The following is a 27,109-nucleotide window of genomic DNA, read 5'->3' as shown; positions in this document are numbered from 1 at the left end:
AGAAATTGAAATATAAAAGTGCAAAACATTTATTGTAACTACCACTTTCATCTGAGACTACATTCAACACTCAGCCAATCCAAAACCAGAAACAAAAGATACAGCACTTTTAGGTAAATGAAGTACAGAAGTTTTTGTTAGTTTTGAACGATCATAAAACTCCAATGCTTTCAACAGAAGTTTACGGTACAATTTCAATTTGCACGCGTTTCGCCCACTCTTATTTCAGTAACAATTATATCTGAATAAAAAAATGCAAAGGATTTATGTCAACAGAAAATCTTTTATTTGTGTTTCCTGAATTCTTAAACAGAGGCCTTTAAAATTGAACAGACCGTCTCATGAGGCCAAAGCATTCATCAAGTTTGGCAAAATACTTGACGCAGCTTTAAGCTGATGGTATGTCTTACAGCAGCACCAACTAAATACACGGACAGTTCTGAGAATTCCATTTTCAAAAACACAAGCCAGTGTCTGATAAGGAAAAGGCACTTGGGACTTCGGTGAAAATCTGGAATTCTTACATGAATAAATTTGACAATTGCTATGAGGCGAATCACGTTTTTTTTCCTCCTTTTCTGCTGCCTCCTTCATAAGCTTCTAACGAAGCAGAGAATTAACAGAAAAGCACAGTTCCAAAAAAAAATTCAAAAAAGAGGCAGTGTGCGTATGTAGATATAAAAAGAAAGCTCAAATACATTTGGTTCTTTACCACAACTTGCCATCAGCTCTTAACCAAGGAGTAACAGCACCAGCAAATAAAAAATTCAGGACTGAGAGAAAGCAAGCAAGGATTTGGATAGGTATACATTTTCAAGCTTAACCAAATGACTTTCATTTTATAAGGCACGTAATTTACAATGAAAGTGGATCATGATGACAATTAGGATTTTCGCTTTACTAAACAGAAAAACCCCAAATCAAGCAAGCCCAAAGCAAGACTACATTAAACTTGAGAAAGTGCTATTTATTATCAAGTACTGCACCAAGGAAACTTAATGATTTAACACCCCTGTCAAAAAAGCAATGCAGATTTGGACAAAAAATAATTTCTTTAACACTTTCCATAATTTCTGTACAAGAAAGTAGACAAAGCAACAAAAAAAGATAACTTTTCAGTATTGTAGTAAAAATATTTCTCATTGCAATGGCTTGAATTGAGTAACACAGCACAGCCCATTAAAGATCAATTTCACTCACATACCAAGCTATCTTCATTCAGTACAATATAGTTGAAGTAGTCAGAGACTAACCATTGAAAGATAACCTTAAAAACAGAAAGTCGAACTTTTTCCTCAGTTGAAAGAGACTTAAGAGAAATCTGCTGTTCTGTGTAATCCATAAGGGCTTGTAAATATGCAAGCTAAGTCTTTTATATTTCTTGAGATAGGAGAACACTGAATTTGGCAGGTAGTCAGTTACTGATCATTACAAGTCCTAAGTGTGCATGATAAAAACTCTGCAAACACCAACCAAGGAAGAAAATAGCTGGCATATTAGATGGATCTTGAAAGGGCTTCACTGTGTTACATGTGTGGTGTAACATTATTGACATTATCACTGACAATGTCTGCACATTCTTTCATTGTAAACCCCAACTTCAATAGGACTACACACATTCATTTTTTTTCTCCCCAACGTATCAAAAAGGCATATGACACAACAGCACAAATAGCAAATACAACAGATGCATTTTCCCATTAAGCTTATGCAGTGTTATGAGTGATTATGGAACCTACTGTATGCTGTGGTGAGTTTAGAAACACATGCCTCAACAAATTTCCATCTGCAGAATTATGGGTTTTGTGGTGGTGGTGCCACATTTGCTGGATCCTGCTGAGGTTGTGGTGGAGTATGCCAACTGGTTTCCTTGTACACAAACCATGCGTTTCCACACCACAGGATCACATTGAGGAAACCAAACACCTGCAAAGGAAATATTAAAATACATCAAACTGAAGTGACACAGCAACAGCCTCAACTTGATTTTAAGGCTAATTAAAGTTTCATTTATAAAACAAAGAATTGTACAGGCCATCATGCGCTCCTGATCAGGATTTCGGGGGAAAAGAGGAAAAAAAAAATAATGACTACATGGTCCTGTAAGAAAAAAACTGGAAGGCCTCCGTAGCTTACAGACCTCAGGACAAAGAAGAGAGTATCTGCATGTTGCGATCTCCTCCTCCACAGGTATTCAGATATTTGTTCAGAATCAGACAGCACTGGGAAAACCTATACTGTCTAAAGAGAGTGACAAAATGAGGTGTGCTCTTTCTCACTCAAAACCTAATCATACACCATCCCCTTACTCCCAGGCTGAGGAGGGAAGAGGGCTTCAGATATCAGGGGGAATAATCTTATGCAGACTGTAACAAAGATTCAGACCGAGAATCAGAGTCCAATACGGAGTGAGGTGATATTGGAGGTTTTGTTGGGCCTAAAAAAAGTGGACAAATACCCAGCTGCAGATGATTTATTTCCCACAGTAGCCTGGAATACAAAAGGAAGACCCAAATGTTTAATTCCTGTATGGCCACAGGGAGGTGTCAGAGGATTGAAGGACAACTAATGTGTTTCCACTTTACAGGAAGGGTGATAGAGATAAACCAGGCAATTCTAGACCAGTGAGTCTCACATCAGCAGTCGCAAAGTGTTGGAGAAAATTCTGCAAAACAGAATTAATCTCCACTTGGACAGACAAGATTTGATCAACGGCAGCCAGCATGGCTTTGTCACAGGAAGACCATGCTTAACAAAACTGGTTTAATATTTCTGAGGTGGTGACCAGGTGTGTAGATGAGGGCAGTGCATTTGATGTGGTTTATATGGATTTCAGCAAAGCCTTTGACAAAGGTGCCACATGGGAGACTAAGGAAGGTAGAAACACATGATATTCAAGGTAACTTGCAATTTGGATCCAAAACAAGCCTAGTGCCAGTAGACAGAGGGTGTTGGTTGAAGGCTACTTGTGAGAAAGGAGGTCAGTGTCCAGTGGTATACCAAAGGGATCAGTGCCAAGTCCATAACTGTTTACATGGTGTAGGTAAGACTGTGTGGGCATGATAGTGATAAGTAAGCTTGGAGATGACACAAAGATTGGGTGGTGGTTGGTGGTGAGGGAGGTGGTCTTAGGCCCTAGGAAGATATAAATGGATTTGTCAAATGGGCAGATTACTGGCAAATGGAATTTAACACTGATAAGTGTGAGGTAATACACTTTGGAGGAAGTAACAAGACAATGGAACACTCAATGAATGGCAGGACATTAGGAAGCTCAGTGGAACAGACAAACTTTGGGGTGCTTGTCTACTGATCCCTGAAGGCTGCTGGGCAGGTTAATAGGGTAGTTAAAGCAGCATACAGGACACTTGCCTTCATCAGTTGTGGCAAAGATTATAAAAGAGTAGGGAAGTTATATTACAGCTGTACAAAAAACTTGGGTTAGGCTGCAGCTGGCATTCAGTTCTGGTCACTGCACTTTAAAGGAGGATGTGATTACACTGGAGGGATTATACTGGACATTCAGCTCGATGTCTATCATTTATCTCTGAAGAGGTACTAGTTAAGCTTAGATTTTTTTTAAGAGCAGTGAAAGCTGAGAAGAGAGCTGATAGAGGTTTATAAGATTATGAGGGACATAGCAAGGGTGATCAAGAAGCAGCTGTCCCATTGAAGGGTCATTAATGAAGGAGCCTAGTTTTAAGGAGAAGGCAGGAACTTTAGAAGGGATTAGAAGGGGATAAAATGTTGACTTGCAGACGGTGGTGGGAAATCTGGAATGCACTGCTTGGGAGGCTGTTTAGCGTGAAAAAAAATCACAATGTTTGGAAGAATAAAGGTACTTCGATGTGCACTTAAGAGGTCATAATATTCAAGATTATGGGCTGGAAGATGGGTCTAGTATTGATTTAGAGCAGTTTTCTTGTCAGTGCAGATTCAACGATCCAAGGCTGTGTACCGTACGATTCTTTGAGTAGTGGTGTTACCAAGCCATTCCTGATGGGCAAGAGTTAGTGTCAGGGTTAGGGATCAAAATGAAGATGGCCCCATTCAAAGTATAATCTGGGCCCTTGCTAGAAGGTAATGCTTGGAAGAAGTATCGTGATGTTCAATATGCAGCAGCATGATGCATGTACTCAGGAACTGCAAGAACCGTCAATTAGCAGGAGGTTTCCTTATCAGATTTTATGTAATGACATTGTCACATGAGTGCCAAGCAACGGCCACCTCAGCAAGACATAATCTATCTATCTTCCCCATATCTTTCAATGGCACTATTATAGAATGCTCTACCATCAGTATCTTTGGTGCACAAGGACTGTAGAACCACGAGAGATAGTCACCACCAGCAGGTTCCCCTCCAGGCCGCACAGCATCCTGACCTGGAATTGTTTCTTCATTGTTTTGGAATCAAATTCCTGAAATACCCTTCCAAACAGGCCTGTGGATACAGCTAGAAAAAGGTGGTTCACCATCACCTCTTCAAGGGCAATTAGGGACGGGTATCAAACACTGGCCTTACAAGTGACACTCACATCCCAAAAGAATTAAAAATCATTTGTGGAGCTGGAGACAAAGGGAGGAGATCCAGACCCTCTCTTACATTACTATCTGTCATTAAACTGATATACCTTTGATGGGCCCATCCAAAGGGATGAGACATGGCAATAGTGGAGGTTGAGTCTGGAATACCAACTGAAAGCTATGATGCAGGTGTTAGCTTTTGTTGACCCAATTTTGGTCCAACCCAAATACTGATGGAGGACTTGGCAAAGCAGACTGGTCATTGGGTTTTATTATAATTAATAATTTTGGTAGTTTGGTTACAACTTGGTGCCTTGCTAAGCTATTTAGGAGGCTGGTTCAGATTCGACCGCATACTGTTAAAAATTAAACAAGGATAACAGGTATCCTTTCCCCGAATAAAAAGGATGTTGTTTAAGCAAAAGGATTTTTACAATAATCCAACAATGCCATGGTCTCTACTACTGAGATGAGCTTTTAAAAATCAAGTTGATTAATTAATTGATTTTAAATTCCTCAGCATCCATGTTAGGAGTGGAACATTTCTGTCTGGATTATTATTTTGATGGCATGTCCAATAAGGTTAAAAAAGGTAGTAAAATTTCCCCAGAGTACAAGTGCAGCTGTCAAATGCCAGTAATATCTCTTACATGACATAGCAAAAGTTAGGGATGAGATTCACTCTCGTAATGGATCTCATTCTTTTGCTGCAGAGCTATACCCAAACTTGTTGCAAGACAATTACACATGACATGATGGAGGCCTCTATTGTGAGCATTAGTTGAGGCAGCACCCCATCACTCTCAGAACACTTAGAGCCAGGCTTCTCTCGTGGAATTAGAAAACCGTAGTTTTCAGATTAAAAGACACCCAATGACAGTACGATACAAATCACACAAAACATTGATACAATGGTATCAGAAGCAGCCAAAGGAAGATCACATTAAGCAGTCGCTAAAAACGTAACTCTCCCAAAGTGATTTTCCTTCCGCTACCCCCAAGAGCACGCTGATAATTTTCTGAACCGAATGCATGTTTTGAGCAGCAACTCAATTACCTAAATTTTTGAATTGCTTGCAGGGAAATAACCACAAGATAGGTAGACACAGATCAAATAAAATTAAGGGCACATACCACAGAAACATTCAAGCTTCCCACACCAGATATGCCTCCTGGAGTACATTGATTCAGTTCTTTGCATAATGCAATATTCTTTATGATGTTTTCTGGGTTTGTAGAGTATTTCAGATCAGTCAGACCTTTCCCCCAAGCCGAAGAGGAGACCAACCACAAGAAGGCAAAAATAACAGTCACAACAAAATCCTAGGAAACAATGAGGAAAGAAAAGCGCAATTGAAAACACTGAAAAATAACGTGACCTCACTCTGCTCTAATGTGGTCACATCAAATAGGAAATGTTACATAACAAAATAGCATGGTTCTCATAATAAATGAATGCAGCTTTAGACCATAAGATAGAGTAGAATTAGAGTGTTTGGCCCATGAAGTATGTTTCACTAGTCGGCCATGGTGGATATATTTCTCAACCCCACTCTCCTGACCTGTCCCCCAGTCTCTATATTTATCTGACCTCCACAGCCTTCTGTTTATCTTTCAAAACGGTAACAACACACAAAAGGAGACGAACCTGTGAAACACACTCAGGATTGGCTCTGGGGATCAACTGCTGCTCAACGGAACTCGTTAACAAGACTGACCCCAGAATGGAGAGTTTATGTCCATGAGGGGATTGCTGAATGGGCAAAGGTTTTTTCTCCCCACCAGATAAAAGGCAGCAAAAGGTGAGCCAGGAAAGATCTTTAAAATTACTGGATGAAGCATACATGGTGAAGACGTTGCTGTTATAAAAAGATATCAAAACCAGGGGCAAAAAAAACGTAATATAAAAATCACTAAAAAAATTCAATAACACCTTCAAAGTTTCTCCTACTTAAAGTGTGGTTAGAATGTGGAACTCGTTACCAGATGACATGGTTGGGCCGAAAAGCAGCCTGATTTCAAAAGGGGAAGTTGAATGAAGATGAAAGATTATACAAATGAAACAAAAACTAAGAGGGCTTGGAAGGAGACTAGCAAAACAGGGACTGGTTAGCAGACAAACAGGCTACGTCACAACAAACAGATAAAGATTATAGCACATTTGATCAACTTAATCCTGGTCATCCAGCAACCACTGGCAGCTACAAACTGAAGTGAAAGATTGGTTAACCATTGTGCAATATTTCCATAAGAAAATCCCAGAATTTGTGAAAAAAAATTAAAATCAAGCAGGCATGACCTTTCCTAGTCTCGCTTTAATTGGTGATCAAGGGAGGAGGGAGGGAGGGATGCTGGAAGGGGGAAGGGGGAAGATCACATGTTCCACTGAACACAGCCATTCAGACAGACATGAAGCACACTGTCAAAGATAAAACATGTTTCCTCATTCTAACAGCCTGTTGGCAGGTTAGAACCAAGTTTGCAGCACATAAATGATTACCAACTCTCACTGCCTGGACCACGGTCACCTCTTGAAACATTTCCAAAACAGGAAAATGAACTTCTTGTGCATTAGTTACTTAAAATTTGTTGGATATGAAATTCATAATTAATTCCTGGTGAACTTTATTTACATGTCAAGCATTAAAAGTTTAAAAGGGGACAGACTGAATAGACTGAATTTCTACGGAGCAGAGGCTGGTGGTGGTGGTGACTTTATGGAGGTTTATGAAATCATGAGGGGCATGGATAGGGTAAATAGGCAAGGTCTTTTTCCCAGGATAGGGGAGTCCAAAACTAGAGGCACAAGTTTAAAGGTTAGAGGGGAAATATATTAAAAGGGACATAAGGGACAACTTCTTCACACAGAAGGTGCTCCGTGTATGGAAGTGGTAATTTGCCAGCCTCCAACAAATTTAAAAGACATCTGGGTGGATGCATGAAAAGGAGAGGTTTAGAGGTCTATGGTACAAATGCTGGCAATTGGGACTACATCAGTTTAGGATATCTGGTTGGCATGGACGAGTTGGTCCAAAGGGTTTATTTCCATGCTGTGTATCTCTATGACTCTGGCACAGTATCCTTTCACTTAATCTAAGCACAACTTTTGAATGAGTTCGTTGGTACTTTCAAAAAAAAGATCAATAGTAAGTCATACACTTGGCATCTGTTTTACACAAGCCCAATCTCAGGAAAGACAACTACTGAGACAAAAAATATGCACAAGCAATCCCACATTAAACATGAAAACTACTTGTTTCATCCTTTCAGGTCACTTTCTTCTCACACACTACTTCCACAAAACACAGAACTTAACTTGGTCAAAAAGTCACATTATACAATTCTACTGGCTAACCATGGGAAAGATTTCACAGCATACAAGACTGATCAGCAATCCCAAAACAACTTGCGTCTATATAGCACCTTAAATGTAGTCAACAACCCGATGATGCTTCATAGTAGCATTAGGACAAATGACTAAAGGAACACTTTTAAAAAGGACAGCTTTCCTGAGGAACTTTTACAGTTTAGCACATGGGCAACTTAAGGTCCAGGTACTAATGTTGGAGCCAAACAGTGCTGGCTTGAACAGTGATTCTCCTTGTAATTTAGGGTCAGTTTGGAAATGAACTAAAGACTTTAGGCACAGCTGCTGCAAGAACAGTATGTGTACACAGTCTTCAAAAACTGGACATCCGGGGAAAATAAATAGTGGGTTTTTACAATGAATTTCACCTACAATGTACCTTTGCCAAGTAATACTTCTGAATATTTAACTAACAGTTACATTATAAACCACTTTACACTACTCAAAGTGAAAAATCCCTTACATACTGCGCAATACAGCAGGCAAAGAGAGAGTTCTGCAAATACTGGCATGGTCTGTAATCTTCAGCGATAAGGCTAGCACACAGACAAACGTAACCCGCTCCATTAGTGTTACTTCACATTTTAGATTCATCAATTAAAACTGCAACAACCTCCATTCCATGAGAGAAAGACAGCTATCCAGTATCACTGAGGAAATGTGCATTCAACACTGCACATAAAAAGAGGAAGGCAAAGCTCACAAAACAAAGCCCTGGAAACACTCAGCAGGTCGGACAGCTGGTATGGTAAGAATATCAGAGTTAACCTTTTAATCATGGATCCGTTGACAAAGTTTGAAAAGATTACAAACGGATAATATTAATGAGGAATAAATCAGAACGAAGACAGTCAGAAATAGAGTAAAACACACAGATCCAACTGTAAAACTGTTTAAATGGAGTGCAGATGTCTGAACAGAAAGAAAATAATACAGGCATAAGGGGTTATCATGAGAATTCTAAAATTATCAAGACAGTTATAAAGTAAAGTATGTCTCAATGAGATGTTAATGGGATAATATCCCTTTAATATTTATGCTCCTTATCTTCCTACCCAGGGGTATGTAGAAACTGTCTTAAACTTCCTGCCTGAATAGGATTGGGTGGGAAACATTTGTAAAGGTGTGAGACATCTGTAATTCTGTAAGTGGATGAAACTTCTGTGAAGGACTGAAACTTCTGTTTACACTGAAATGGTCAGGTCAGTGACCTTTCGTTCAAGCCAGACACTTCAGTGGCTTGAAATCGCATTCTGTCACTTCGGTGTCTTAATAACACACCCTGCTGTTGTCAGTCACATCCCGAACAATCAATACTGTATCTTGTCCTCTTTATGTTCCGAATGTAGTATTATTTTTGTATTAGCCAATTCATACACAGAGTAAAAAAAGTGGGGACTGTCCGCTGTTCGAGGAGAATTGCTTATGGAACTCAGCACTCTGCACCAGGTTGTGTACAGCGATCCTCCACAGCTTGTACTTGCTTAATAATAAAGGATAGCGTTTATATAGCCAGGCCAGTGTCTTGTTATTACATCAAGTTAGTGAGGGTCTCCTAACACAAACCTGACATTAATAGTTGAAGTGTTGAGGGGAAAGTCAATAGTTACTAGTGGAAGCACACAAAACTATTAATGTGAAGAATGCTCCTGCAACCCAGAAGAATACAATTCAAAAAGCAAGTGGAGGCCTAAGGAACAGAGCACCTTACTGCATCCTGCTGTCACAGGAGATACTCACACACACAAGGTGTGAGGCATCAATTCACACAAGATGGTTGCCACATGCACAGTTTTAAGTCACTGAAACAAGACATCTAAGATGACATGTTCCACTGAACACAGCCAGACAGACATGAAGCACACTGTCAAAGATAAAATTATGTAATCAAAAGGCACAAGGATCACCTTGTTTGCTATAATGCTGCAGAGTAATGCCTATTATCTTTCTCTCCTCACTCTTCAGTATAACTATTAAAATTCTCCCCATCCCTGCTGCCCTAGCTGCTGCAGTGAACACTTTCTTTAAAAAAAAGGAAACCTGGGACAAGACGCTGTGTAGACCACATTCACTGTGAAAAGTCAATTAAAGCACACTGCTTCACAGCTGCCAGCATCAAATTATGCTGATAGACAATCACTGCAATGTCTCCAGGCTTCTGGAAGTACCCACACTGAGTAGCTAGCCTTCTGCAACACTATTTTTGCTGGCTCACATTAGATACCCACATAGGCAAGTAACTGAGGAATACCTCACGATCGCACCCTGGATAAACACCAGACGGAAACAGATCAACCAACAATACCTCAGCTATTTGGAAATTTTTAACAGAACAAATTCCCTAATTACACAATAAATTTCTCAAGGTGAAATAGTAAATGCCATAAAACTTACCACAATTTAAATGCATCCTTTAAATTTGTGCAGCAGGAAATAAAATGACAAACTGTTTTAAACCTGAAGAATCTTGTTACCATTTTGACTTGGTCACGAATGAGAAAAGATCGTGGATCAGAACAGCAATTTAAATACAAAGAACATGAAAGAAAGCAGATACAAATAGACAAACATATAACAGTGATAGACGTGCATCATTAACACACATGAAACATGAAAAAAAGACTATAATAACTATTCTAAATTTAAAAATTGTTCAGACATGGGGAGAGCTTTGAGGGTGGGAGCTGTATGGAATGCTCTGCTACACAAAAAAAGCACAGGCACAATAAAGACTCAAAAACCTCCTTTCTGTGCGATAATCAGTCTATAATCTTCTAGAAGCTATTAAAGCCAAATTTTAAAAGGCTGAATTGTAACTCATATCTATTCCAACTTATCTTCCCAACTTGGAGATGGTATTGAAGGTGCTTCTTTGCATTATGGGCTGTTCTGTAGGAAAACTGAGCAAGCGTCAATTAGCATCAGCCACAGTATCAACTCTTAAAACATCTGTACTAATTGGATACTTTTGGACTCATATTTTTAGACTTTTTCTTGTATTAAAGAAATCAGCATTTCCTTAAGGAGGATTCAGAAGTAAATTTTAATCATTAAAGGCACAGTGCCATGCATATGACGTTGACCAACACAATATAAATCAAACTACTAGAATGGTATCAGGGCATTTACTACTTTAGAAGTCATCTCAACAAAGTTGCTCAAATTCGCATTACATTTTGAAATTGATTTATGGTACAGAACATTAGCAAGCTGAGTACAGTGTTAATTAATGACTGACATCATGCAATTACATCTTACTATTAATGGCAACAGAACAGAGTCCCTGACTAGTATTGAATTTCATATCAATATGACAAGTGAGTAAAGGGAATACAGCTGGAAGCTTTTTATAATAGAAGATTCACCCTGCCAAGCCCCAGTCACTATATTTTAGTCCTGTCTCAGCAGGGACAGATCTGTGCTGCATGCTTCTGGAATACAGTCACCAATGGCAGAAGTCTGATATTACTGGAGTATTTGGTTTTAACATTATAAATTAAATCTTCCAAACACTATACGAATTTTGATCTTCATTTGTTGTAAGGCAAGGCTAATACTTACAATACTCCCAGTTCCCATTTACAGAGAAAAGTCAAATTGTTATCAGATGATGGTACGTATTGGTTCATTCAAAGCAAATCATCGGAAACAAGGTATATGGAAACTGAATAAAGCAACCAAAAGCAAAACACATTGGGCATCTGTAACCATACAGGGCTTCAAATAAACAACTGGTTGACAGAAATAAGCAATTTGCTACGTGTCTGTGCAAAAGCCAATTACAGCATAACCAGCTAAAGTTAGGACTGAGATCAAATAACTGCTAGCACCATACAACAGAGGCAAATCCATGGTAATGCTCTGTCAGCTATACACCATGCCTTGAATGAATTGCCCCTCCCCTGCTTAGTTATTTTAATAAAGCTGTTCAGACATATTATGACACACACCCAGAGCAGGTAGGACTTGAACCAAGACCTCCTGGCCCAGAGGTGAGAGCGCTTCCATGGTGCCAAGAGCCATTGCCTTCCCTCATTTTATCCCTACTGATCTATTCCTTTTGGCTTATGGTTGCTAAGGGCTGAAAACTTCAACCTGTGACACAGTTATAACTTGATTAGGTTCTCTGATAAAGCCAGGGGTGGGGAAGATTTTGAAGCTGGTATAATGACATATTATAATGACGTGTAAAGTCAAACTACTGGCGAGTTCATGGAAACGTTCCCAAGTTACTTACAATCATCGGTCCCCGGCTGCCATCCCGGTAGATGTGGAGATACCCGATATAGAGAACAAGGGCGGCGGTACAGTAGATAAAGGCCAATACTGCAATTGCAACAAAAAACTCAGCCGAAGATGAAAAATCTCCCAACAGATAGAAGGCTGAAGTTTGATTGCAGGTATTCTTGGGAATGATTGAAACAGTGTTCAACCTGGAAAATATCAAACTAATTCAATAAATCACTTTTACACACCAATTACGCTTGCTACCTACTTATTTGGTTCTCAAAAATACGCAGATGTGTCATCCTCAACAGCCTAGGCTAATAAACATGAAAGTTCTCCTACAAATGCTAATACTGAAACACTCAGCAATATATTCCTGTTAGAGATAAGTCTACCTCATTTTTTTTGGAGATGGTAAGAACTGCTGATGCTGGAGTAAGAAATAATAGTGTGGAGCTGGAGGAATACAGGCCAGGCAGCATCAGAAGAGCAGGAAAGTTGATGTTTCAGGTTGGGCCCTTGCTTCAGAAATGGGGGAGGGAGAAGGGTGCTCTGAAATAAATAGAGAGAGGAGGGGTGAGGCTGGGGAAGGTAGGTGGGATGGTGATAGATGAGTGCAGGTAGGGAGTGCTGGGGGTTGGTCTGGCAGATGGGGGAGAAGATGGACAGGTTGTGTCAAGTCAAGGAGGCAAAGATGAGAGGGAGTGTTCAACATGGGATAAAGCCAGGGGGTGGGGAGATTTTGAAGCTGGTAAAGTCCACATTGAGAACATTGGAGTGTAGGGCCCCCCACCCCTCCACTGAGTCAGAATATGAGGTGCTGCGCCTCCAGTTTGCGGGTGGCGTCACTGTGACACTGGAGGAGGCCCAGGATGGAAATGTTGCCCAGGGAGAGGGAGGGGGTGTTGAAATGATTCGCAACAGGAAGGTGTTATCGTTTGTTGCCAACAGAGCACAGGTGCTCAATAAAGTGGTCTCTGAACCTCTGCCTCTACAAAGCAGTCTCAGGGAATGGGAGACTGCTTTGTAGAGTGCCTGTGCTCCGTTTGCAACAAATGGCAACACCTTCTTGGTGGAGAACCATTTCAACTCCCCCTCCCACTCCCTCTCCCTGGGCGGCATGTCCATCCTGGGCCTCCTCCAGTGTCACAACAACGCCACCTGCAAACTAGAGGAGCAGCACCCCATATTGTGCCTCAGGAGCCTACAGCTCAATCGCCTAAATGCGGGCTTTACCAGTTTCAATATCTCTCCACCACCGGCCTCATCCCATGACCTACCTTCCCTCTCATCCCCGCTTCCTTGACCTGACACAACCTTTCCATCGCTCACCCATCTTCTCTCCCACCTATCTGCTCCTCCCACCTCACTGACCAATCCCCACCACTGCCTACCAGCACTCACCTATCATCATCCTACTTACCTTCTCCCACCCTCCTCTCTATTTATTTCAGAGGTCCCTTCCCCCTCCCCCATCCCAAAACACCAATTTTCCCACTCCTCTGATGATACCTGGCCCACTGTGCTCCTCCAACTCCACACTGTTATCTCTTTCTCATTTCTTTCCTTTGTCAACATCGCTTCTTACACATGATTTTTCAAATCTATGTTTGCATATTCATATGCAATTATTTGTCCAGTCAGCACACAGAGGGTCAGGCAACAGATTTGGGAGAAAAAGAATTTCCACATGCAAAAAGATGCTCAACATTGCATAGTACAACAGAGGCAAAATGTTACAAAATCTCAAAGTTTCAGTTTAGCTGAAACATCAGAGGACTGCAAACAACTGCTAAACTTGCATAGAAATTTGACAAATTAAACTTGCCTGTTGAACAGCAAAACTTGAAAGCAATTTAAGGGAGTGCAAAATTACATTTCCTGCACCAATTAAACTAAACTCATAAAAGTTGAGTTGACACCATTAATAGTATTTCAAAAATAAAGGCCAATGCACACTAACCTGAATGGATATTGGAAGTTCGCTGTAAATAACTGTGTCTCGTTGGCATCTTTGCATTTCACATTCAGTGCCGTTTTGCCACTGAATCCACCACATGTTGCAAATCCGAAAATTGCAAATATCTAGGTTTGAAATTTAAAGCAAAAATCAGAAATCCATTTAATGAAAAAAAACAAGTTTAAATGTTGACCAACTTTAAAAAATTAGTTCATTCTTAGCTAGTCAAATTACCTCTATAATCCTCTGGGTAGCTTTTAAACTATCAAATGTGGCACTGTACAGAGGTTGGGTTACTTACACTTCTGAGACTCACTGATCATCTATGCACAACCTAAAGCCCACAAATATGATAAAAGACAAGCAAACTGTGCTGAAGAGAAATATTGTCTCAGTAAATTATTTTTTGTTGAACAGACACAGCAAGATATCTAATCATCACAGTCTTCAAATATTATGGATAAATGATAAATATTTGAACAATCCCATCAGACAAAATTCCTGAGGTAAAGGCCCAGATTTTCTAATGGTCAGACAGTCATTATTCCAATGTAAATGAGGTTTTGCACTGGGGACCCCGTAGAATCCACATCACAACAGACACTAAAGGAATTACCTGGAGATTAAAGATCCCAATGGGCAAATCCGCAAAGCGTGGAACCCTCTGAGAGTCTGCGATTTAAATCACAGGCTTCAGAGGGATTGGATGAAATGATGTAAACTGTTAATCAGGAAAAGTTAGAGTACTAAACATACAACCTAACTCCTGAGTCACTATTCAACTAGCCTCATACTGAATTTAACCCCCAACCTGTATGAGATTGGGCTGGATTTTCCAAACAGTGACAACAAAACCATGTCAGTCAAAACATTCGAGTGAAATGGTTCCTGACGAATGAAAATAAATTTGTGCCATACAGGTTAGAGCCAGATACTTTAACTACTGCAACTTTATTGACGAGACAATTGCTGCTGTGAATTTGATCTCAGTAGACTAGTAACATTTTCAATAGATTTTTCAAGAATACTAAAGTCCAATCATTTACTAAGAAGATGAAATCACAAGGTTGACGGTTGAACAATCAAAAAGAACTTGAAATTGATTAGCGATTTACAAGAACAAAGAACACATGTTGCCTTTCTAAACTTGAAAACCTTTTGCCTCTCCTCTGCCCAGACCCCTCTATTCCCTGCCTATTCATATACATGTCAAGGTACCTCTTAATCGTTGCTATTATATCCATCTCCACCACCTCCTTTGGCATTGCATTTCAGCCAACTTGTGTACAAAAAAACTTGCCTCTCGTTTCTCCTTTAAACTCCCATTTATCTTAAAACTGTGTCCCCTAGTAATTGACAATTCTACCTTGTGGAAGAAAAATAACTCTGACTCTCCATTCTCTACTTGCCTTATAATATTGTAAACTTCTAACAGGTCACTCCTTATCCCTTGATGTTCAAATGAAACCAAACCAAGTTTGTCCAATCTCTCCTCATAGCTAAACACCCTCCAAACCAGACAACATCTTGGTAAACCATTTCTGAACCCTCTCCAAAGCTTCCACATCCTTCTGGTAGTGTGGCATCCAGACCTGTACACAACATTCCAAATATGACCAAACTAAAGTTCTATATAACTGTAGCATGACTTGCCAACTTTTATACTCTATGCCCTGACCAATGAAGGCAAGCATGCCATATACCTTCTTAGCCACCTTGTCCACTGTGCTGCCACTTTCAGGAAACTGGACCTGTACATCTAGACACCTTTGGATAATGATGTTACAACAGGTTCTGTTATTTACTGTAAACTTCCCTCATGCATCAGATCTCTCAAGATGCATCACCTCTCATTTGTCCTGATTAAACTCTTCCATTCCTCTGCCAAGTCTCCAGTCTATTTGTATCCTACTGTATCTTCTGGCAATCCTCCTTACTATCCATAGCTCCAAACTGTGTGTCATCCACCAACTTACTAATCACATCACCTACATTCTCCTCCAAATGATTTCACATATTATAAACAATAGTGGGTCCAGCACTAATCCCTGCGGAATGCCATTTGGTCACTTATCTCCAGTCAGAAAAACACCCTTCCATCACTACTTACTGTCTCCCATGACTAAGCCAGTTCTGTATCCATCTTACTAATTCACCACAGATCACTCGTGACTTCAGCTTTTGTATCAGCGACAAGGGACCTCATCAAAGCCTTTAAGGCCAAATAGACAGCAGCTATTGCCCAGCCCTTAATAACCATCTTTGTCACTTCCTCAAAAAGTTCAAGCAAGTTTAAAAGACAAAACCTTCCCTGCACAAGGCCATATTGCCAATTGTTAATAAAAGTTCATATTTTTCCATTTATGTGTAAATCCTAAGTGTTTTCTCCAATAATTTCCCTACCACTGATGTAAGGCTCATCAGGCTATAATTTCTCAGATTATCCTTGTTGTCCTTCTTAAAAGAAAAATTTTGGCTATTTACCAGACTGCTAGGACTTCTCCTGTGACAAAGGAGACAAAGATTTCATACAAAGCCCCAGCAATTTCTCGGCTGCCTCGCTCAGCTTTCTGGGATAGCTTCCATCAGCTCCTGGGGATTTGTCTACTTTAACACTTTTCAAAACAGCCAACACCTTCTCCATTTTTATATTGGCATAACCTGGAATATCAACATACTCTTCTCAAGACTCATATCCCAATGTCCTTGTCCTTCGTGAATACCATTGCAAAATATTTGTTAAGGACATTACCCACTTCCTCCAGCTCCACCACATAAATTGCCTTCTTTGTCCTTGGGTGGGCCCACCCTTTCCTGAGCAGCCCCCTTGCTCTTTAAAGATGTATAAAATGTCTTGGAATCTTCCTTAACCCGATTTGCCGAAGATATTCCATGGCCTCATTGAGTCTTTCTGACCCCTTGTTTGAGTTGTTTCCTGCTTTCTTCATACTCGTGAAGGGCTCTGTCTTCGGTTTGCTAAACCTTACCACATTTTGCCTCCTTCTTCTTTTAGGCCAAGCTCCCAATTTCTTGTCAATCAAAATCCCCAAATCTTGCCATCCTTGTCTTTCATTTTCACAGGAACATGCTGTCCAAGATGCCCTCCGTTAGTACAGCTGAGATATTCTCACTTAGGAATCTTGCAACTCCTCCACCCTCTTTTAGGTCCTTCCCTATCTCGCCTGAAATATCTAAATCCCAGAACGTTAAGCTGACACACTTGTCCCTCTCAACCAAGTTCCTGTAATAGTTACAACATTATAGTTACAATGTATTAATCCAATCTCTCACTGCCTCTGCCTCACCTGTCACACTTCTCAAATTAAAACAAATACACCTCAGACAACCAGTCCTGCTGTGTTCAGAAATCTCTCCATGGCTGTTCTTCCTCTAAGTCTTACTGGCCTCAGTCTCTGACTACTCCTTAGTTATTTTACTTGCTGACCTACTGCTCTGGTTCCCAGCCCCTAACCACACTAGCCTAAACCCTCCCTAGTGACACGGGCATTCCTGCTCGGATATTGGTGCCCCTCCAGTTTAGGTACAAGCAGGATGGGTTGCACAAGTCCCACCTCCCCCAAAAGACATCTCAAATGCTCATTAGCCACATTATTAACTGTACTATTCTCCTATTCCTTGCCTCGCTGAGATTACAACACTAGTGGTCCTGCTTTTCAACTTCTTACCTAATTCCCTTTGCAGGAACTCATCTCTCTTTCTGCCTATGTCATTGGGACCGTGAGTTCTGGCTGCTCAGCCTCCCCTTCAGAATATCCTATGCCCGCTCAGAAACATCCTTGAACCTGGCACCCAGGAGGCAACACATAATCCTGGAGTCTTGCTTGCAGCCACATAAATGCCTGTGCCCCTACTATAGAGTCGCCTATCACCACTGCTCACCTACACTTCAACCCTCCCTGTTGCGTGATGGTGCCAGTCCAGCTGCCACTGAGTGGCTGCTGCTGAGAGGCTATCCCCTAACACTGTCTCAAACAGTATACCTGTTGATAGGGAAATGGCGACAAGGGAACTCTGCGCTGCCTGTGTGCCTTTACTTGCTTTCCTCACGGTGACCCAGTTTTTCACTTACTGGCGTGACCACCTCGCTAAATATGTTATCCACAACATTCTCAGCCTCATGGATGCTCCATACTGAGCCCACCCATAGCTCTGGGTACTCCACGCAGGCAATGAGGAGCTGAACAGACATCCTGAATACAGTTACCATGGACACTGGAAGTGTCCCCCATTTCCTACATATTGCGGGAGAAGCATTCCATGGAGTCAGGTTCTCCTGCCTTTTCAAACCTTTGCAACTATAGTCCAAAATCCAGGAACTGATGACACAACCTTACTGCTTACCAAAGGTCTCTCGCTCCCACTGTCCATTCCTAGCAGACTATAAATATAAAAACTATGTCCTTTCTCTCTCTCTGGGCACTATTCAATCAGTCTGCAAATCTGGTTCCTGAGCACCTGACCTATAACTATGATCCCCTTCTCAGTGCTGGTGACTGAAATAAGCTCTCCAAGAATCCTCCTTGGTCACTTCTCACCAGACCCTTCTTTGGATGCTCTTCCTCCTATGAGCACCAGATTCTCCGTGATCCCCTTCTCAGCCCTGGTGATTGAAACAACTTCTCATAGAACCCTGCTCGGTAAGAGACACTAAAATGCAATGAACATAACTACCTACAATCCATATCAAATGTTTTACCCCCATTTCCCTCCAAGACGGATTAGACTTGCATCCTGAAACTCCCAAAAGCTAATCAAAAATTTGGAAGATTAACCACACAGTTAAAGTATGGTAAGAATTTGTACAGATTATGATTTCTTGGGCCTTCAGTTTACTTCTTATAAAGTACGCCTATCAAATTTCATATCATGAACTCTCCACTCATCGTTGGACATCTTTGATGTCTTAAGCATAACTACCTCATCTAAAATCTGAGTTCCAGCGTCCCTCAACTATAGAATGCTGTATCTAAAACTCCTTCCCTGGTCTACCCTCAGCTTGGCTATGCCAGAAATACAACTCACTGCTAGCAGATTCCTTCAGGTACAAAGGTCTTTCTTTCAGCCTGTATGCAGAATTTCAAGTGAATTCTGTTGACAGAGATGTTCCTCCACACCAGCTTGTACTAAACTCTCAAAGCTGTTTAAATAGCAAGCCACCCGAGAAATGACAGCTTTAGTTAAACTTGTTGGTCCTTTTACTTGTAGTTAATCTCTCAGCCAGCTTGACCACATGCTCTTCCTGAAATCCAGACTTTTACACCAGAGATCAAATCAGAGTTCTTAAAGGAATCAACACCTGACAATACACACACTTAGTCAAAACCATCAGAAGTAAGTGAGTGATCACACTGTGAATACCAATACATCAGCTCTGAAATCAATACATCAGTCAGACAGAGCAATTGTATTACTGAACAGGCTAACGGACAGGAAACAAAGACGTAGATTTGTGCACAATATTATGATCTCAGCTGTTGATAATACTGGACAAGTCTGATCTCAGGATGAAACCTGGCTCAATAGTTCACAAGTTTTATTTTTGAAGTTTGACTAACATGATGATTAGTCACTGAACATACTGATGTGGAGGTGCTGGTGTTGGACTGGGGCGAACAAAGTCAGAAGTCACATGGCACCAGATTATAGTCTTACAGGTTTATTTAAAATCACAACCTTTTGCAGCGCTACTCCTTCAGCAAGTCACCTGAATATATTGACACGGGTCTATCAATTACTTTTAAAGCAACAACACAAACTTACCACACACAAAAGATGACAAAGTTGGAAAGCTCTTCAACAAAAAAGTCAACCTAGCGAGTTTTGAAAAGTCAACCTTTCTCCCAGCAATAATTTTCATAGTCACTCTATCCCACAGAAGTATCTAACTCAGATACCTTACTTAACTCAATTATTTCATTTCAAAAATGTTTAAATAATCTCAAGATTAAGCTACAGTTAGCTTAGAAACAATAGCTCTCTAAAGAGACAGCCAATTCACTGAAGGACGGGTTTCCATGCTGTATGATTCTATGACTCTACCTGGGTTGGATTTGGGCCAGCAACGTAAGCACAAGTTAAATGTTAGCCTCACATAATACTCAACACCTCCTTTAGATGTCAGGCAGAGGCAAAGCCTCTACTTATTTTTGACTAACCAGTGAGAATCACACTTCTCAAATTTCAATACATAGCGTGATGGTCGGGGTCGAGGGATTGAGGGGAACATATTGAAAAGGTCTGTGTCGGGTATTATATTTGTCTGAATAACTACAACAAAGAGAAATGAGGAGGAATGTTAACTTCAAAAAAACCCCACAAAACTGAAAATGAAAGACTGACAGCTGACCAAATAGAGATCTTTAAAATTATAAAATGTTTGATAAGATTGGATGGAGAGAATGTTTTCTCTCATCAATAATGCATAAATAGACACCTTTATAACCAGATTGAAATAGCTAGAGAATCCAGAAAACAACCTCTCCAGAGAGGTAAGAATATGCAACTAATTACCACAGGAAGGATCTGAACAAATTGCTTAATACATTTAAGGAAAAGTTAATTACACACAAGGGAGAAAGGCACCATTAAACATTAGAGGTTAAAATGTTGGTTAGAAATGTTTTTCTGGTCAGAATTTTATTCCGACCCAAAAGAAGACCTCACCAATTTGTTCTGACGGGCTACGACACACCACTGGAGCAGGTGGGATTTGAGCACCTGCCTTCGGACCCAGAGGTTACACTTCCCCAGTATTCACATACTAACTCTAACCACATTTGTTCTTCATTTATAAAGCCAGTAACTTTCTCAACCAACTACCCAAAATGATCATGTAACTATCAGCTGTTCCCAAGTTCGACTTGGCTTTCGTCACCACTACCAGAACCTAGTGACCAATCACAGACATTCAAGGCCTGTGATGATCAATTTAGAGGTGGAGATATGGAATTTTTAAAAAATTAATTTATGGGATGGGGGTGTCGCTAGCTGGTCAGCATTTATTGCCTGTCCCTAGTTACCCTTGAAAAGGTGGTGGTGGAGCTGACATCTTGAACCGCTGCAGGACGACTCACAACGCCATTAGGAAGGGGATTCCGAGGCTTGAGTGCAGCATAAAGACCAGCAGATACTGTTTAGGCTGAATGGCCAGTTCCTATACCTCACTTCCAACATAAATATAAATGTACAACATTTAGAAGTATGAGGGTTTTGAATTCAAGTGTTTCCTACAGCAGGTGGGTCAGTAACCAGCGAGCACAGATTTTAGTTGATAGCCAACAAAGCCAGTAGTGTTGAAAAATATTTAACGTGTGATGCTGTTGAATTCATTAACTGAAAAAGAAGCAAATTCAATTGAAAAAAACGTTCAAACGGTATTGGAAATAAACTTTTAAAAAAAGACAAAAATTGCACAGCTATGTGGACACAACAGGGCAGTTGAATCCATTGGTGATCCTTTCAGCAAGCCAACATAAAGATTAAGGAATGACCTCCTTTTATGCCATTTCATTCAATGAAATGAAATAAGGCTAACAACTGTATCAGATTAAACATGTGCTTAAATTCTGAAGAAATTCTTCTTTGAAAATACAGAAACCGTTACAAAATAGTTCAGATAGTAAAGTTTGGTTTACAATGATTATTTATACTGGCTTATTTATACAGGAAGATGAAACTGGCTCAGGAATGGTAGGTGTTTTCTATTTTGTTTAAACGTGGATGATGTAGGAGTATATCTATTGAAAAATTTTTAAAAAGCTACTAAATACAAATTATGCAGATTGCTGATGCACTGCGGGAGGCAGTGGCATAATAGTAATTCACGAGTAGTCCAGAACCAAGCAAAACGTCCAGGGTCCAGCGCGGACCTTGGGAGGCAGGGCGCACGCGCAACGCCGGACCCGGCGGTCCTGTGGTGCTGAGGCCAAGGTGCAGGCGCGTTTCCCGCGGCGTGGCGTGGCTGGGCATGCGCGTTGCCGGCGGCATGGCGGGGCTGGACATGCGCGCTGCCGGTGTCCGCGGTCCCGTCCGTCGGAGGGGGGGGTTTCCCGGAAGCAGGGGCCGGATTTCCGGTCGGGGAGCCGGCGAGTCTCCCGGCCGGGGATAGCCGAGTTATGCCGGGGCCCAGGCGAGAGAGGAGTCGCCGCCGCCGCCGCCGAGCTCCGACTCCATCATCGTGGCCGACGAGAGAGACATCAAGCGGGTCCTGCCACGACATGGGGCTCCGGGGCCCCGAGCTACCGCGGCGCGACTTGAAGCTGATCAGGGAGGCCTCTTAAAAGGGCAACGCACCCTCCACAACTGGTGGGGCCCACCACCTGACGTCACAGCCTTAAGACATGGTTTTGACTCCCACCTGGCACCACTCTCCACCCTCCCATCCCCTCCCCCTCACACACAAACACCACAACTAGTTTCCAAACCCACTCTAGAGCCAACCCAACCGCTGGTTGCCGCATTTCCAGGGGGGTGGGTGATGCTATTGGAAATGTCTCCCAAAGGTGTGGAAGGATGCTCCTGGGGACGGAGGGGAGCAATGCAGCCAAGAAACAACTTGCAAGTGTCCGACTCCCTCCTGTTGCCTCAGTCCGCAGGGGAAAGAGGGCGTGGATAACAAAACAACTGTTTCCATCAGTTGACAAGGATGGTACTTGGAAGTATAGGAGATAACCAGGTGTGGGGCTCGAGCAGCATCAGAGGAGCAGGGAAGACTGACGTATCGAGCCCGGACCCTTCCTAGACACCCCAGCCCAGGGGAACCACCTTCCTAGATTCTTAGAGTCAGTGGGAGCTGCAGATGCTGGAGGGTCTGGGATGGCAGGGTGTGGAGCTGGATGGGCACAGCGGGCCGGGCGGCGTCGGAGGAGCGGGAGGGTGACGTTTCGGGCCAAGACCCTTCTTCAGAAATCTAAGGGTCTGGACCTGAGGCGTCGGCCTTCCTGCTCCTCTGGTGCTGCTGGGCCTGCTGTGTTCATCCGGCTCCGCACCTTGTTGTCTCGGATTCTCCAGCATCTGCAGCTCCCACTACTCTTGGAAGTGTAGGGTTAGGTTACAAGGGGAGGCCTGTTTTTCTCTAGAATTTAGAAATCTAAGGGGTGATCTGATCAAAGACTTTAAGATGTTAACAGGACAAGGCAGGGCAAGTGAACAATTTCCACTGGTTGGAGGTTCTGGAACGAGGGAACAGAGTCTGAGGGCCAGAGCGTTCGGGAGCAGCTTAACACACAAAGGGCGGTAGAATTCTGTTCCACAAATTGGCAGGAGATATCAGATTAAGTTGTTAATTTTAAAGCTGAGGCAGGTAATTTTTTTTTCTCTCTCTTCGATGAGCACAGGTATTGAGGAACACAGAGGGTGGAGCGTGTATGGAATGAGCTGCCAGAGGTGGTGGTGGAGGCTGGTACAGTTACAGCATTTAAAAGGCATCTGGATGGGTGTAGCAGGGGGAGGCGACAGCCTCGTGGTATTATTGCTGGACTGTTAATCCAGAGACCCAGGTAATGCTCTGGGGATCTGGGTTTGAACCCCGCCAGGGCAGATGGTGAAATTTGAATTCAACAAAATATCTGGAATTAATAATCTGACCGTGAATCCATTGCCGAAACAAACAACCATCTGGCTCACTAGAGTTCTTTAGGGAAGGAAACTCGGCTTTGTGAGGGGTAGGTCATGCCTCACAAGCCTTATCGAGTTTTTTGAGGATGTAACTAGAAAAGTTGATGAGGGTCGAGCTGTGGATGTGGTGTATATGGACTTCAGTAAGGCATTTGATAAGGTTCCCCATGGTAGGCTCATTCAGAAGGTCAGGAGGAATGGGATACAGGGGAACTTAGCTGTCTGGATACAGAATTGGCTGGCCAACAGAAGACAGCGAGTGGTAGTAGAAGGAAAATATTCTGCCTGGAAGTCAGTGGTGAGTGGTGTTCCACAGGGCTCTGTCCTTGGGCCTCTACCGTTTGTAATTTTTATTAATGACTTGGATGAGGGGATTGAAGGATGGGTCAGCAAGTTTGCAGACGACACAAAGGTTGGAGGTGTCGTTGACAGTATAGAGGGCTGTTGTAGGCTGCAGCGGGACCTTGACAGGATGCAGAGATGGGCTGACAGGTGGCAGATGGAGTTCAACCTGGATAAATGCGAGGTGATGCATTTTGGAAGGTCGAATTTGAAAGCTGAGTACAGGATTAAGGATAGGATTCTTGGCAGTGTGGAGGAACAGAGGGATCTTGGTGTGCAGATACATAGATCCCTTAAAATGGCCACCCAAGTGGACAGGGTTGTTGAGAAAGCATATGGTGTTTTGGCTTTCATTAACAGGGGGATTGAGTTTAAGAGTTGTGAGATCTTGTTGCAGCTCTATAAAACTTTGGTTAGACTGCACTTGGAATACTGCGTCCAGTTCTGGTCGCCCTATTATAGGAAAGATGTGGATGCTTTGGAGAGGGTTCAGAGGAGGTTTACCAGGATGCTGCCTGGACTGGAGGGCTTATCTTATGAAGAGAGGTTGACTGAGCTCGGTCTCTTTTCACTGGAGAAAAGGAGGAGGAGAGGGGACCTAATTGAGGTATACAAGATAATGAGAGGCATAGATAGAGTTGATAGCCAGAGACTATTTCCCAGGGCAGAAATGGCTAGCACGAGGGGTCATAGTTTTAAGCTGGTTGGAGGAAAGTATAGAGGGGATGTCAGAGGCGGGTTCTTTACACAGAGAGTTGTGAGAGCATGGAATGCGTTGCCAGCAGCAGTTGTGGAAGCAAGGTCATTGGGGTCATTTAAGAGACTGCTGGACATGCATATGGTCACAGAAATTTGAGGGTGCATACATGAGGATCAATGGTCGGCACAACATTGTGGGCTGAAGGGCCTGTTCTGTGCTGTACTGTTTTATGTTCTATGTTCTAACATCAGGTTAATTTTCTCGGGAAAACAAAGTGTGGAGCTGGACGAACACAGCAGGCCAAGCAGCATCTCAGGAGCACAAGAGCTGACATTTCGGGCCTCGACCCTTCTAGGGACATGAGTTTGAATCCCACCATGGCAGATGGTGGAATTTGAATTCAATTTAAACAAAATGGAAGTAAAAGGCTGTGGATGCTTTTTTTAAAAAATCCTACTTCGTTTACTGGTGCCCTTTAGAGAAGGAAATCTGCCATCCTTTCCTGGTCTCATCTACATGCAAGTTCAGACCAACAACAACATTGTGCTTGACTTTTAATACTCTGAGCAATAAATACTGGTTCAGTCACTGACATCAACATCTCAAGTGAATTTTTCAAAAATTCTCAACTCTTTACCACTAAAATTTTGGTTTTGAAAACGGGCAACTTAAATGATAATCATGGGATGAAGTTACAGTTTATAAAGGAGTGTTACGTGGTTTATTTTTGTCGTATAGTCATTGACATAATTTTACAACTCAATGTAAATGGAAGCTGTTACAAGACTGATCAATATTTGTCCACTTCCTTATGGAGTTGCTTATCCAGAAGAATAGAGTTCCACAGTCTCCAAAACTACCAACTGAGGGACAAGAAGAATTACAACAATACAAATGTGTAAGTTTATTAATGGGTTGCACATCTAACTCTTAGAAGTTGAGCAGTTGCTAGTTTTGTGGTTGTGATTTCAAACATAAAACAAATCTAAAGCGCAAGATGTCAAACAAAACCACAAGCAGAAGATTTCAAAACCAGAAATTTAGCAATTAGGCACAGATACCCACTTCACCGTTAACTCCCAATGTGGCACAACATTAAAAGCTTCTTGCTTACACTATTGAACAATTATACCTACGAAGACAACGACTGTAACACCAAGCATTCACTGTACTTTAGAGAATTGTTAAAATTAATTCTAATCACCAAAAAGGACCCTATTTACACAATCCAGTCCATGCTGTAGTTATCTAGCGATCAATCAGAATTGTGAACGTGTCACCTCACATTTAAACCACTGAGAATATTTACGGTACCAGAGACCAATTTTCACTTGGATCAGGTTCACTCAAGAGTCAGTGCAGTCAAAAATCCAGGGAGTGAACTGCATGAGGAGAACTGAACCAAATGGATCTGCTTGAATGTGGAGCATTATAACACCTCAACACATTGTTGGTTGAGCAGCATTGAGGCTGAATCTCAGAAGAACAATAGTTCTTACGACTGATGGTGGTCACTGCGAAGGGTGAGCACCTTCAGAAAGGATGGCTAAGGTAATAAAAACACAACTGTCCGGATAAAATACAATGAAGGCATGTCAAACATTATCTGTGCTGTACTGCTGACCAAATTACCAACAAACATGAATGACTAACACTAAAATGTTCACCATTTCACCAATGAAGTCAGTGTTCAACAATCAATTATTAATTTAATTCAAAATTTCACTGCAATGCAGCGGATGAGCCAGAAGTCAATTTTGCCCAAAATGCAAATTTCAAAATTAAAGATTACTCTTTCTTTTTGAAGCATTTTACTGACTGTTTTTGTCTCTCTCTCTCTGCACCGTCTTCCATCACTGAAAGCTGCTGCCGGGTTACACCCGAAAGGCCCGGGTGGGGCCGGGGGCCTGTGAGGAGGAGGACACGGGACACAGAGAGAGACCCGCAGCCAGGCCCCAGGCCGCTCAACCCCGGGCTGGAGTTGGCGGCACTGAGCAGTCCCATCGCCGAGCCGGGAGCAGGCCCCAGGCCGCGGCCTTCACCTGAGAGAGAGCCGGGAGGAGGGAAGCATCTACTCACCCACTCGAGGATCTTGATGAAGCCGATTGGCTCCTTGAGGGGCCCGAAGTCCAGCAGCATCGCGGGCATTGGTGTCCGCACCCCGGCTCGGATGGACGGAAGGAACGAGTGAGAGGGGCAGGGAGGGAACGACGGACTGCTGCCTCGTGCTGCGGCTCCTACCTGGGAGTACCCGCCGCCCTCACTTCCTGCTGGGCAGTAAGTTCCTCTCCACCAGGCACTGCTTCCCGCCGCCGCTCCCGCAGGAAAGGGGCCAAGAGGCAGGCAGACTCCT

At 42.2% G+C, this 27,109-nt stretch overlaps 1 protein-coding gene across 1 annotated transcript; it reads right to left on the bottom strand.

The window, feature by feature from the left end:
- Positions 1–263: 263 nt before the first annotated feature.
- On the bottom strand, positions 264–27,109 carry LOC125461033 (synaptophysin-like protein 1). The gene is made up of 5 exons (XM_048549338.2): positions 26,836–27,109; positions 14,082–14,203; positions 12,129–12,324; positions 5,659–5,847; positions 264–1,926 (listed from the first exon to the last, which is right to left on the bottom strand). The coding sequence occupies exons 1-5, from the start codon at positions 26,902–26,904 to the stop codon at positions 1,795–1,797; spliced, it is 708 nt and encodes a 235-aa protein (XP_048405295.1). The 5' UTR covers positions 26,905–27,109; the 3' UTR covers positions 264–1,794.

The sequence above is a fragment of the Stegostoma tigrinum genome, chromosome 18 (assembly GCF_030684315.1).
Source record: "Stegostoma tigrinum isolate sSteTig4 chromosome 18, sSteTig4.hap1, whole genome shotgun sequence".
Lineage (NCBI taxonomy): Eukaryota > Metazoa > Chordata > Chondrichthyes > Orectolobiformes > Stegostomatidae > Stegostoma > Stegostoma tigrinum.
Note: the sequence above shows the minus strand (reverse complement) of the source record. Positions and strands in the feature narration are given on the sequence as shown.